Below are 14,477 nucleotides of genomic sequence, written 5' to 3'. Positions count from 1 at the left end.
AATTTGTAACACAAGTGTTAAGTCACTTAAATGCTACTTTTATACACAATCTTTACTTTATGTTCACTGAGGATACAATATAAAAACACACTTTTGTTAATTTTCCACGATAGTTTTATATTTGTTTACTAGTTTAGGCCATTACACCATTTTCAAGTTAGTTTTGTCAATCAAAGATTACTTTATGTACTAGCGGCACAGTATACTTATATATAATATATGTATTATATAAGTATACTGTGCTAGCGGGTTGGCTGTCCTTGTTCATCTTTCGCTGCCTGAAACACTGTGCATGCTGTTTTCGGTGAGTGCATCGGCTTGGGATGTGGGGGTTGAGTAAACCAGCCATCGGATGGTTTACTCAAGCCCCCGGATGGTTCTGTTATTCCCTAACTGAATGGCATCACAACGATGGCTTAATCCTAAGATGTGAGTATCCGTGCCGAGAGAATGACACTGAGCCTATCAGCTGTCTCTACGGAACCTTTGAGATACCGGGCGCCCTCTCGTCGTAGCATCGCCTTGTCACGGTATTGCGGGTCTCTGCCGTGATTGACCTTCTTTCCCTAACTACTCGTGGGACTTTTATGGACAGAGTAAACTTAAAAATTCTTTCTGACACTGAGTCTATAGAGGAGATGGATGTCGAGTTTACGACTCCAATGGACCTCCCTGTAAATTTAGTTAAGGAGCGAGTCTATAGAGGAGATGGATGTCGAGTTTACTACTCCAACTGACCTCCCTGTAAATTTAGTTCAGGAGCGAGTCTACAGAGGAGATGGATGTCGAGTTTACGACTCCAACTGACCTTCCTCTAAATTCAGTTCTGGAGCGAGCTTCTCATCTCTCCAACTCCTGATCTAACAACTGAACCTTAAAAAAAAGGTTTGGTGGTGCAGCCAGGAAACGACTGAGTCGTCTCCTCAAGAGCACCAATTTCTTGAGCGGCGTACGCAGAATCTGTCTCAGGTGGGGGAACAAACCCTCCCATGAGCAAGTTAGCGAACGTTTTCGCTCATAATGATTCACCAAAACCCAGAGGCGAAAAAGCCCCGCACGGCTGAATCTAAGGCATCGTCAGGTGTAACTGACGTGCAAAAACCCTCATATGGGAAGGTTGTCGTGGGTATCTTGCAACTTGACTATACGACTACCTCATTAACACAGCATATATTTTGTGCCTGCCCCGTTGGGAACCGAATCAGGACTTTAGAGTACGGCAGAGCCGTACTCTCACCATCTGACCTGAAAGACCACTCACCATACAAACTAATCAGCTTCGTTAAGTAGCTGGGTTCATTTGGCCGAGTGTGAATAGGTGTGAGCCACAATAAACCCTTGCGGGTTGCGATGGAGATTATGGGCTTTATATCTGGCCCTTCGTTAGTATTTTTAATTCTTATTTTCTGTATTTTTGTCTATCAATTAAATTAAATGAAATTAAATTTCAACACTAAAAAATCAATAAAGCGTTTACTATGTACAATTTTATTGAAATAAATACATTATTAAATAAAAAACTAATAATCAGCCGCAGTGTTGGCCAAATAATCTCTTCTACCAATATTTGATGCCTGTTTATTCTGCAGCGCCTCCAACTTAGGACAATCCGTAATCCTGTGTCCCAATCCACCACAATAACTACAACCATGTTCCCCTCCCAGCGCAAGATACTTTTCGCTTTCCGAACAAAGCTCTCCAAGAAATGCGGGCACTTTCTGCTTGGCTTCCATCAGCAGGTGCTTCAGATCCAGTAGAACAGATTCATCATTCGATTTGTTTATAAAGGTCGTTGCCAATCCTTTATTGCCAGACCTACCAGTACGACCTATTCGATGGACATAATTTTCCACATCGTCAGGCATATCATAATTAATTACATGCTGGATATCAGGAAAATCCAATCCTTTGGAGGCCACATCTGTTGCAACGAGGACATCCTTTTCTTGCCTTCGGAATGCTTCTACGGATCGTGACCGCTCCTCCTGGTCCTTTCCCCCGTGGATAGCTACGGCTTCCACACCTATAATAATAAATTATGCTTAACTGTCAAAAAAACTAGAACTGTTGACCATGGTGAGAAAATTATCTGTAGGCTATAAAGCATAGATGACATATTCACAAAATTCCATATGCAGCTTATTTGTCAAATACTCAAATACTTTGGTTCAATTTTATTCTAAAAACACTTTACAAACTTTGTGTAACCTGTGAAAACTAACTTCAGAGCTGTTTTAAAGCTCTCTTGGTTGCAAAGTTACAAGTTATCATTTTTCTTAGTCTCTAATTCATACACCAATAACTTCGCAAACATTGAAGGTCATTGTATAGAGTTGAAATACATTTCGAGTGAGGGTACAAGAGCTCCCTTTCTATTTGGAAAAAAAAAGTTGATAGCCCCCTTTTTGAGGTGAGTCATGTCACACCATTCGGTTTTTTTATATAAAAAAATACAAAAAATTCTTTTTTTTTTCATACAATTTTGTCCGACATGAACCAATAAACATCTCATGTCATGTAAATGATGATCCTGTGAAATACACAACAGCTGTAAAACCAGTAATTGTGTAACGAAACACATTTTAAAGAAAATCAATTTTGGAAATTCTATAATTATTATCATGGATAACTATAAAAGGGTTTGGAGTTAATTTGGATGAGCAGTTGAGATTTGTAGAAAACATAAATAACATAATCATGATATCATTTACAGTGCTTCGTAAGGTTCGACGTAATGAACCTTTTTCCTGAAATACGAAAAATCACTCACTAGCAGTGCTAGTAGTTCGGTAGGGACAAACACTGCCTAATTCTCATATAAACATATGGTAAATTACAAATAAAAAAGAATGTTTTTAACAGGACAAGATGTTCCTGGAGCAAAACTAAAATTTGCAACTGTAAAGGATAACAATGTTGTACCATTAAAACGTTGGCTTGCATGCCATAATTTAAAAGTAACTGAAAAAAAAGTGAATTAATAGACAGGTTAGTATACAGACTCTAGTAAAATAGTAGCGGTAGATTCAAACTGTAATAAATGAAATTAAAAATAATTATGAATTTCAGATTTATTTCCGAGTGAAATATGAATCAAATATAGATGGTAATGAAATAAATTTAATTAAATATAATAAATGAATATGATTTAATAAACGATTGAGGTTATATCTCATTCTAATCAATGATAAATAATTAACTATGAAAAATTTACTATTCATTTCATGTTAAGAGCATACATATTGATGTTTATTTATTTTTTGCACTGTTAAATCTACTCTCCTCGAAGTATGTATCCATTTCTTACATGTAACCTTATTAATATGAGGTTTTATAAATGGTATAAAAAACACGTTTTCTTCCTGATATCGATTATCCGACGTACAATACGCAAAACAGCAATGCTATGTTGGCATTATACTAGCACAAAATAATTTTTTATATCAGATTTATATTTTTAAATAATAAATTAATATTACGTAAATAACACTGTTTTACATGTGAATAGTTTATGTATGTCCCTACTACAAAGGCTGCCTCTCGTGACACGTTCGCTGTACTATTCTCAGGAAAAAGGTTCATTGGGACATTTTGTGTCAGTGGTATAATTATGATTTCTGGTATATCCTACAGGAATTGAACTTTAAATTGCAAACAAGATGTCTATATTCCGCCTTGTGCTTTCTCCATAAACTAATAAATGGACAAATATCTTGCCCAGATTTACTAGAGTATATAAATTTCTATGTACCACAAAAAATCTCGGGCAGAATTATTTGTTCAAGTTAGGCTTTCATTCCACAAATTATGGTGAGAATTCTGTAAAGTGAATTTAAACAATGTATTACCAGGTTGGTGTTATTTAAAGATCTTATAATAAACAGACTATGTGATGGAATCAGCCGATACTTGATGAAAATCCATAAAGTATCCAAAAAACATTTTATTGTGAGATTTTCACTAAACAGCTTCTTCAGGTGTATCTTTACTATCCCGAAAAGGCTACTGTATAGTGAAACAAGTGTTGCATTTTTGTAAAACTGTTTAGTGTGAATCTCATAATTAAGTGTTTCTTGAATATTTGAACAGGCTATCCGTAGTTGAAAATTTTGAAATTTCAGGGTAGGTAAAGTTTGAATACCTAATTGCATTTTTTAAACTGGTGAACTGGTAAGTACATTTTTATTAACTGAATGTGAATACACTGAGGGTAAAAAACTAGAACAACCACAATTTTGCTTCTGATTAAAGCTTCATATAGCTTTTAATGCAAGAGTCTGATTATATTGATATTTTTAATAGAAAATATCATTGCGAATGCGATTAACATCTTGTATTGTTTTCCTCCTTACTCGGCATGAAAACTCAATTCTTGGCATGCCTCATATAAGAGTTTGAAATTGTTTTCTGAGGAATTTTGTTTCATTCACCATGAACAGCAAGATTTTGTAGAACAATCTGTTGAGACCTAATATGCTGGAAGATAACTTTTATTTTTGTAATGAGTGTTAATTCAAGCTACAGCTTCCAGAAATGATCTATACCTTTTGGACCAATTGATAGAAACATAATTCAAAAACACTGAAAAGAAGTTTACCCAACTGGTTGATGAAAAAATAATTTATACCATTTGAATGCTGGTAAAATTTACATGTTTTGTGAATAGAATAAAATATATTCTAAGTCATGTCATCAAATTATTCTATATAATGAAAAAAAATGCAATCGGATTAATATGGTGTTAAAAGTTATGAAGTTTGAAAAAATATCAAAATTTCAGTTGAACAGAGTTGGACAATTCGAACGGCTCGAAAGCAGTAAAAAACCTACCTTTGAGGAGCAGGTATTCATGTATAGCATCGACATCCTGCTTTTTCTCAGCAAAAATCAGGACAGGTGGGGGAGTTTTTTGTAGACATTCCAGTAAGTACACTATTTTGGCTTCCTGCTTAACATACTCCACCTCCTGGATGACGTTCATAGAAGCAGCTCCGGCTCTCCCAACGTTGATAGTTATTGGCTTCACCAATGCTGACCTAGCAAAATTTTGAATTTTTTTAGGCATAGTCGCAGAGAACAGTAGAGTTTGTCTCTGGCCATTGAAGTATGAAAAAATAGTCCTAACGTCCTCCTCAAAACCCAAATCAATCATTCGGTCCGCTTCATCCATACACAAATATCTGCAGACAGTTAATTTCACAATCTTTTTCTCCAGCATATCCATCAACCTACCGGGAGTGGCTACCATGATGTGAATACCCTTTTGGATTATTTCAAGGGACTCCGTTACGGGTACCCCTCCAATCGCGAGACAACTCCTAATCTCTGACATGCCGTGTTTACGCAAGCTCAAGCAAAAGTGCTGTATGATATCGAAAGTCTGCTTGGCTAACTCTCTCGAAGGGCAAATTATGAGTCCGTAAGGGCCTTCATTTCTTATGAAAGGCATTTTTATCTCTTGTTCTAGGCAGAACATTATTAGGGGCAAGACGAACACTAGCGTCTTCCCTGATCCAGTAAAGGCAATGCCTATCATGTCACGTCCCGATAGCACTGTGGGAATTCCTTGAATCTGTATAGGCGTAGGGTTTTTTATGTGTTTTTCCTTCAAACCGGCAATCAACCCTTCGTGCAGTTTCATCCCCTTGAATGTTTTTATCGGAGGAGGGATGTCTTCCCCTTCTACGAGGATCCGTAACTCGCTTCTTAGCTTTTCATGTCTGCTCAGAGGCATTTGGAGAATATATCGCGGGGGATGCCAGCTGGTCTTGATGGGTTCACTATATTGAATGCCCTTCGCGAGTTCAGAAACCCCCATTAGAGCTTTTTTTTCAGCAACTATTTCCAGGATTTCCTCCTCCTTCTTGAGTTGCCTTTCTACCGCGCTTACTTTTTTTGCCTCAGCTAACTTTCTCAGTTCGGTGTGTTGGTCCAGAAGAGGGATATTGTTTTTTCGTCCCCACATTTCGTCTTCCTCGTCATCTTCGTTGGTTTCGTTTTCACTGGATGATTTCGGTTTTACTAGTTCAGCTTCTTTCAGCTGCCCGAGTCTGCCTAGTTTGAGCAATTGTTGCCTTTTTCTTTCTTTTACAGACACGTACGGAACGTAGTTTTCATCGTCTGAATCACTGTTCTCTTCCTCTTTTCGGTATCGCTTTATAGGGGGTTCCACCTCCATTGTAAACAAAAAGAAAATTCAGATTTGCTATTTATTATTTTGATGTTTTGTATATAAGGAGTCGAAGAAGCATTCTAACCAGTGTTGTTATTTAGGAATTTTTAATTGTGGCCAAACCCAAAATAGAGGAAAAATAGTTCCTATAAAAACACTTATCATTACTTCCCATACTGTGACAATACTCAATCGGTCAATAATTCTAACCTAATCTAAAGGCGCGTACACATCTGGCGAACACATGTGGCCGAAGCCTTTCGACCGAACGCCTTCGGTAAGTGTGTACGCCCCAACAAACGCTAATCAACGCATGCGTTTGCCTTCGCGAGAGTTCGCTCGTCGGGCGGTACATCAAAAGAAAATTAAAGAACGAATTCTTTCGTCTGGGTTTAGTGTGTACGCTTCTCATACAAGTGTCGAACGTCGTCGCGATTTTGCTTTCATTTCTATTTTGCGATAATGGAGTGGACTAATTCTGCTTGTTTAAAATTGATTATTTATATCGAGAGCGGGAAGTTTTATGGAATCCAGTGCATAATGATTACAAAAATAAAATAAAGAAACTTGATGCCTGGAACGACATCAGCAAAATTATGAAAGGCGATACAGGGGAGGTTAAAAAGAAAATGGAATCATTATTAACGTCATTTCGACGTGAGAGACAAAAACAAGACAACTCTTGTTTGGCTCAGGAACCGACACAATTTTTAAATCTAGCTGGTTCGCTTTCAAAGATATGCTTTTCTTGATGGGTAATTTTATACCAAAAGAAACTAAAAACACTGAGGTAAGTCAAAATATTTATTCTTTTATGAAATGAAATATTCCTACATATGCAAATATTATGACGTATTGTATACAGTACGACCGAAAAAAATCTCCCTTTTCTTCGTTTGAACATAAATGAGATATAAACTTGAAAAAATGAGAATTCAACTCCATACTTAGGTATTATTGGAAAAAAAATAGGGAGGGCATTTTTAAGACCGCAGTGTCTAGGCAGTAATAAGATGGAAGTTTATTATTATTCGTCGAATAATATTTATGCATGTGTATTTTGCCAACTCACGCTACCTTCGCACATAAAATATGAAGCAAATTTATTTCTAATTGCTTCACAATTTACCGAACTTTTTCGTCCTATCTTAGGTATTGGAAGAAAGGACTCTGCATTTCTATTTTCGTTTCCCTGCCTCCAGAGTCCAGGAATGATCTTTCCATCTTTTTCCTCATCAAATGTCCCTGGTGGTGTGTAATTCTTGCGGGAATGTTTACTCTTTCGTAAGAAGTTGTGTAAATAGACGCAAGCTAAAACTACCAAAGTTGCTTTTTCAGGTGATAGTAGCATCACTTTTCTCAAAACTCTAAAAACAGCTGACATGATGCCGAAAACATTTTCAACAATACGCCTTGCTCTACTGAGTCTATAGTTAAAAATACGTTTCTTAGAACCTTTTTTCTGTTCTACTGGATACCCTTACATTAAATGCTCACTAAGGCTAAAAGCATCATCTCCTACAAATACATAAGGAACTTTCACATTTCCATTAGGTAGAATGTCATCAGGTGGTAGATGAAGCTCATAGTTTTGAAGTTTTTTCCAGAACATGGAGTTTTTTAGTACACCTCCATCAGAAATCCTGCCTTGGCAGCCAACATCAGCAAACAAAAAGCAATAGTTTGGATCAGCAACTCCCAACAAAACTATACTAAAATTTGATTTATAATTAAAATAGTCACTGTAGTATGCAGTGTCTACCATCTATGGCACCAAGGCAGTGAGGAAAATTCCATTGAGCTTCATAATTTTCCGCAATATATCGTCATTCTTCTTCAGTTGTAGGCATCTAAAAATAAAAACAAAAACAATAGTGTAAAAAATTCTAAAACCAAAAACTTTCCAGTAGATGGTTCGACCAAGGAGTCAACATCCAGTAGAAGAGGAGGAGAAGGAAGAGACGGAAGAGTACCAGAGTAACAGAAGTACCAGAACGAACAACGCTCAAAAAAAAATCAGATTTTAAATCTCCCAAGAAAGTCAAACGAGTACTACCTGTGTCTTCTGGGGAACGTGGGACAAGCAGTGGGACAGCTACCTCTAGAGGGCAGGAAGCATATCAAATATTACAAGAAACTATTGCAAGTAGAAAACCGAGAGACGATAGCACAATTTTTGGAGAGCATGTGGCGGCGAAGCATAGAAAATACAGCGTTCATACACAAAGCGAGGTGGAACATCTAATTGGAGATATTCTGTATAAGGCGGATAAAGGTCTTTATGAGCATCACGTGTCCCCAATCAGTTCCATTGGTCATAAACAATATTATTTCCTTCAACCCAATCAACAAATTTATACGAGTATCACGCCTAGCACAACACCCAATCCATATAATCAATATTCTTCAGACACTCAAAGCACCAGTACTCCTTTCGCATCACCTTCAGCATCAATTGGCCCATTTTCTCCTGAAAATGAGTCCGTTTTTCTGGCGAGCCCATCAAACCTGACGCTGCAGCAAACAGATAATTCGCAGACGTCCATTACACGCTTTATACATTCATTTACAGATAGTACTTAGGGCACTTTTTGATGTTTTTTATGTAAACTCGAGACGTTTCCAATAAATACTTGAAGCATTTTAGATAACTATTTCACTTACCTTTATATATTCTTTAAGAGCCTCAATTATAGCAGAGCAAACTTCTGGTATTATTCTTGAAATGAGTTGCTTTGAAATTTTAAAGGTATACATCAAACTTGTATATGAGTCACCAGTAGCTAAATATCGCATGGTTACCATTAACCTTTCTGCCAGCGGTATCGCTTCTCTGAACTTTGTATCTTCTTTCGAGATTTTTGGACCGATTTCATGTAATCACCATTCAAAATCAGTTAAATTCATTCTACAAAAATTTTGAAACATTCCGTATTCCATTTCAGCTTTTAGATCATTAATTAAGTCTATTCCTCTGTACCGACTTCTGCTCTTGAACAATGATGTTGTCCACCAGCGCCGTTTTCGTCGTTTTTTGGGGGGTTCTTCCGCTGCTTCGGCCTCCGCCTCACTAATAATAATATACATCGCACTGGCTATAATGATATCCTCATCAGACGCCATTCTTATAACTTACATCAAACAAATAACTTTCGCGCCACGAATCGCCAACAATACCTGCGAAACTGAACGAATGACTGCAAACGAATTCGTTCGCCGTAATGTGGACGGCAGAGCAAATTTTCCGTCGAACGCCGAAATTATCGAATGAATTCGGTCGAAAGGCTTCGGCCACATGTGTTCGCCAGATGTGTACGCGCCTTAACATTTCTCACAGAACTTTCGCGCATGTGCAGTTTCCATTTCTACTATCCACTATTAGATAATATGTTTATTACGTTATTACGCCGAAACAGAATCTATTACAACTTCATAATTTACCAAAAAATCGAAAACAATAGTTATTTATGTATCAAGGGAATTAGGAGGGCCTTAATTACCGATGGCAAAGTTTGCGTCCCGAGGGCCTCTGGCCCGAGGGACAGCAATTGCCTGAGGTTATTAAGGCTCATTAATTCCCGTGGTACATAGATAATTTTATTTCTGACCGATTTCAATAAAATTTTGTTCATTTTTGAAACGGAAAAGTGTACCAATTCATTACCTTCCCGGTATATTATTTGAATCAGGTACCGTTGATTATAGTAGAGTTTTCTTGTTGCTAGGTTGTTGCTATGTTACTTGTTTATAAACAGAACTTTGTTATCAAGCTGTGTTTGCGGTGAAAACGTGTTTTGTACCCCAAATATAATGGAGGATATTTTGAAAAAAGCTGAACAAGCAAGAGAATCATTAATTCCATCGAAAAGTGAAGCCGTATACCAAAAAGAATACAAGATATATCTGGACTGGCTGACACGGAAAAATGTTATGCCAAAAGATGTCACTGAAACTGTATTTCTGGCATATTTTCAAGAACTGGTAAGGAATTTTCTATGTTTTTCGGTAGATTTGGTGGTAATTGTGTTTATTCGTTTCAGTCAGAAACGTATAGTCCGAATTCTTTATGGACTAAATGGTCAATGCTAAAATCGATGGTGACTATACATGAGAAACGAGATATCACCAAATTCAATGAACTACAGGCTTTTTTGAAACGGAAGAGTAAGAGTTATAAGCCGAAAAAGTCTGCTGTTTTATCTCCTAAAGATGTAAGTGGAAGTTACAGTGGCGGAAGTAATTTTCAGGGAACATTTCAAAATTGTACATTTATTATTTGTAATGACGTGAATAAATAAAATATGGTTCAGTTTTCATTTCTATTTATTTTTACTTGTGAAAGGTAGAGGGAATTATAAAATCTATAATGTCCCAAGGGAGTTATGACCCTCTTTATTGATAGCGTAACTATGACGATATAAGCTTATAATATCCCGGTCAGAAATAAAAGTCTTTATCTGTCTATTTTCATTATAACATTAACAAAAAATTTATTACAATTTCTACAATACAAAACAGTGATGCCAACTGCTAAAAATCTTTTCCTCTAAAACCCCCTAAATTCAAACCAAGATACCCCAAATTTTTTTAGTAAATGAAAAATCTAATTAAATATTCAAACCAAATTATCTAAGAACAATTCGTTCAGACCAGTCTCAACTCCCTAAACAGTAGGTTAATGGACTGACACCTATCAGAAAACAACTACTCCCCTGGCTAATACCACGAAGAGTGTTGGATTATATCCGACAGGTGTCAGTGCAGGATTCTTCACAGAAGTTATTCCTGCATATGCTGTTGGCGATACAACTGCTGCAATAGATTTTCAATTATTGGAACACACTTGCAGACCGGTTTCGGGCTGTTTGGCCACTCGTCAGTGCAAGGTAGTGTATATCATCAACATAAAGTCGATGATTTCCCATAATTGAAAATCGAATTCCGTCAGAGTATCATACTCTGTAAGCTGAAGCATACAACAAACAACAGGTTTGAAGTCGCCCCATCTGCCTGCGAACGAGGTAACGAGGCGAAATATTCAAAGTTGCTATAACATGCAATAGTTAATAAGTTAATAGATTAACTTACCTTCATATTCTTATCATAACGAAGTTTCAAATAGAAAGGTTATTGAAAAATGTTACATAAGATTTTTAAAACATGGTAATTTTTTTTATTGCTTTTATGTGAGTACATAAACACAACATCAACTAATAAATAAAAAAAATTTTTCAAATGAACACACATATATGAGAATGAATACTTATACCAAATTAATTCCCAATTCATTAATAATTTCGAAAAACTCATCAGCTTCCTGTTTTTTATTTGTGTCGATATCAGTTATTCATTTTCTTCCTAAAAAATACCCTAAAAAACTTTCCCCCCAAAAAATCACCTTTTTCAAATTATATCCCCTAAATTTAGGGGGAAACCCCCCAAGTTGGCATCACTGATACAAAAGCATTTTGATTAACGGAAAAACAGATTTTTTTTAAACAGATTATCCCACATACGGGAGCAGGGTTAGGAAAGAAAGGGGGCAGGTATAAGGGGGGGCAGGAGGATGACCGTTTTGTGGAGCCTAATAAGATATTCGGTCCGTGAATACAGGGCCGACTATGATGAATCCCAATTAGAAGAAATATTCATGGATACCTCCCGCGAACGTAGCAAACGCATTCCACTTTTTCAGGGGGATTCAGGGCCCGCCATCAGCTTGCACAAGTGGTTTGTTGCTCTGATGATTTCCGTCAAGTTAACCAAAGGAAGTAATTGGTTGCTTCCACGAGGCTCTGTTGGGCTCCAATCGTGGGCCTTATGCTATTCTATAATCACTCTCCTTATACAAGTGGAGGAGTGGGGAGCGGTGGCGAACCAACAGCAGGTTGGTCCAGTTGGTGGGAATTTCTGCCAGAGGCCCTGCCACAGTATATACAGGTAATATGCTGTGGCCTGCTTTATTTTGTGTGCGAAAGCACACATAATAAAGAATTCGTGAAATTCTCTCTTTTAGGTTTTTCATTTAGGGCCCCATAATGGAGGAATATGAGAAAAAACTGGAATATTTGGAAAAGGAGAACCACAGACTTCGTCAACAAAAAGACGAACCAACAAGCCTGGTCAAGCAACTGAATGACAGGTTAAATCATGTAGAAGGAATACTCGTCCAGAGAACAAGGACGAATTCAGGACCATCCACGGCGCAAACAGGCGCAAAGATCGAGAAAAAACTGGACAAACCAAGACAAGGAGGAAACGCGACAATCCAAGAGGCCACGTGGCCCCGATAGCGCATCGAACTCCGACTCAGAAGAAGACGGGTTCTTACTGGTAGAAAAAGCCAGACCCAACAAAAAAACCAGGAAGAGACAAGCCCAAGAGAAAGCCCAGAAATTGGCAAGACAAGAGGCGGAAAAACAGATTAGCGAGGACATGGAAACTGACAACGTAACATAGACAAACAACTCAGAGGGGAAAGCCACTAAAGAAGTGGGACCAACCCCAAGAGAGAGAGAGAGAAGTTGCGACAAACCCGGAGAAAGATCCGACAAAGCCGCCACCGATAGTCGTTCACGACAGTAAAAGGCAAGGTTGACCAGAGATGGAATTTACATCCACGCGAACAATGAGGAGGAGTGGCGTAAAGTCACTCGTCACATGGAAGAAAGGAAGTTAGACTTCCATACATATCCATAAAAAAAGAGATCCCGCTACACGCAGTGATTCGCGGGATCCCGAGAACGTGACGGCGGAGGACGTCACAAGCGACCTAAAAGCACAGGGATACACTGTGATCGAATGTTACAGGATGACATCCAGGCGCACCAGGACGACGCTTTTCCTGGTAAAAGTACCGAAAAGCGAAGAACGGATCTACGCACTGCGTGAACCTCATAGTGAACCTCATAGTGAGGGCAAAACCCCAAAGGATAAACATCAGGGGGCTGATACAACAATGTCACAAATGCCAATTATTTGGACATGCACAGAGATGCTGCCATTCAACGGCACGCTGTGTAAAATGTGCTGAAAACCACGAGAGTAGAAAATGTAAAAAACCAAAAGAGGTACCAGCAAAATGCGCTAACTGCTTAGAAGCGCATCCAGCAAGCTACAGGGGATGTAAAATGTTCCCGAAACCGAGGACAACAGCCTGGAACAGGCCCAGAGAAGCAGACAGAGGCCCAAACAACAGCAGCCATCTGCCAATAAAAAGACACCGCCAAAAAAGGAAACGGACAGCGCAATGAGCTATTCAAAGTGCTGAGCAAACTCACGACAGCAGCAAAAGATCGCGCAAGCGGTCTTAGGCTCCCGGACAACAGTAATGCCAGCACGAGTCCCGGAAAGACTATTAGTAGGATCATGGAACATAAACAGTTTCATAGACAAGCGGAACGAGCTACTGGAGCTGCTATCGCGTCTAGACATAGACGTCATGGCACTTCAGGAGACAAGGTTGAGGAGCAAAAAGAGCTACCGAATCCCAGGATATAACGTATATAAGACAGAGAGGCCAGGGGGGCGCCGTGCCGCAGAGGTGGCGGCGCTACTAGTAAAAACAGATCTAACACAAAACGATATAGAAAACCAGAAGTCCAACACGGAGAAGCAGTAGCAGTCGGAGTCAAACTGAGAAGCTACGAGCAGCTGAGAATATCGTCGGTATACCTGCCTCCGCAAGGTTTAAGACTAGAAAGAACCGACATGGCAGAAATGTTCCCAGACCACCACCCAACAGTTGCCATTGGCGACTTCAACGCAAAGTCGCGAGACTGGAACTGTAGGTATGGAAATAAGAAAGGCAGAGAACTAGGCAGAATCCAAGAAGAATTGGAGGATATCGCGGTAGTAGCACCGAATACCCCAACATATTACGCGCGAGAAGATCAAGTCCCGGACATTCTCGACATCGCACTGGTGCAGAACATCGAAACTACGGAGATGGAAGTACTAGACGAAGGTTCGTCAAACCTCAACCCCATTCTATTCACAATAGGAAGAGGTGAAGTGGAAACAGACAACTCAACAAAGCGAGTCATCGATTGGATAAGATTCCAGCGCGCCATACACGATGCGATGGGTGAGATACCACGCATCGAAACAACAACGGATCTGGAGAACGCCACAGAACAGCTGCAGCAGGTGATCATCCACACAATGGAAAGAAGCGCACGGGAAGTCCTAGCCCCACGCTTCAACTTCCAAGAACAGGTCCCACCAGAAACGATGGAACTGGTCAGGATAAGAAGACGCCTGAAAAGACGGTACCAAAGGACTCGCGCGCCTATGGACAAAAGGT

General features: G+C 38.8%; 2 protein-coding genes across 2 annotated transcripts; one reads left to right on the top strand and one right to left on the bottom strand.

Annotated features, from left to right (window-relative positions):
• Positions 1 to 1,472: 1,472 nt before the first annotated feature.
• abs (ATP-dependent RNA helicase abstrakt) lies at positions 1,473 to 6,405 on the bottom strand. Its single transcript, XM_023174300.2, has 2 exons — positions 4,831 to 6,405; positions 1,473 to 2,023 (listed from the first exon to the last, which is right to left on the bottom strand). The coding sequence occupies exons 1-2, from the start codon at positions 6,176 to 6,178 to the stop codon at positions 1,521 to 1,523; spliced, it is 1,851 nt and encodes a 616-aa protein (XP_023030068.2). The 5' UTR covers positions 6,179 to 6,405; the 3' UTR covers positions 1,473 to 1,520.
• Positions 6,406 to 9,500: 3,095 nt separating this feature from the next.
• LOC141483361 (uncharacterized) lies at positions 9,501 to 10,488 on the top strand. Its single transcript, XM_074177919.1, has 2 exons — positions 9,501 to 10,153; positions 10,213 to 10,488. The coding sequence occupies exons 1-2, from the start codon at positions 9,983 to 9,985 to the stop codon at positions 10,468 to 10,470; spliced, it is 429 nt and encodes a 142-aa protein (XP_074034020.1). The 5' UTR covers positions 9,501 to 9,982; the 3' UTR covers positions 10,471 to 10,488.
• The last annotated feature ends 3,989 nt before the right edge of the window (positions 10,489 to 14,477 follow it).

Source organism: Leptinotarsa decemlineata, unplaced genomic scaffold (assembly GCF_025532065.1).
Source record: "Leptinotarsa decemlineata unplaced genomic scaffold, Ldec_3_MD MMD2_tig00003335_RagTag_RagTag, whole genome shotgun sequence".
In the NCBI taxonomy this organism is placed as follows: domain Eukaryota; kingdom Metazoa; phylum Arthropoda; class Insecta; order Coleoptera; family Chrysomelidae; genus Leptinotarsa; species Leptinotarsa decemlineata.
Note: the sequence above shows the minus strand (reverse complement) of the source record. Positions and strands in the feature narration are given on the sequence as shown.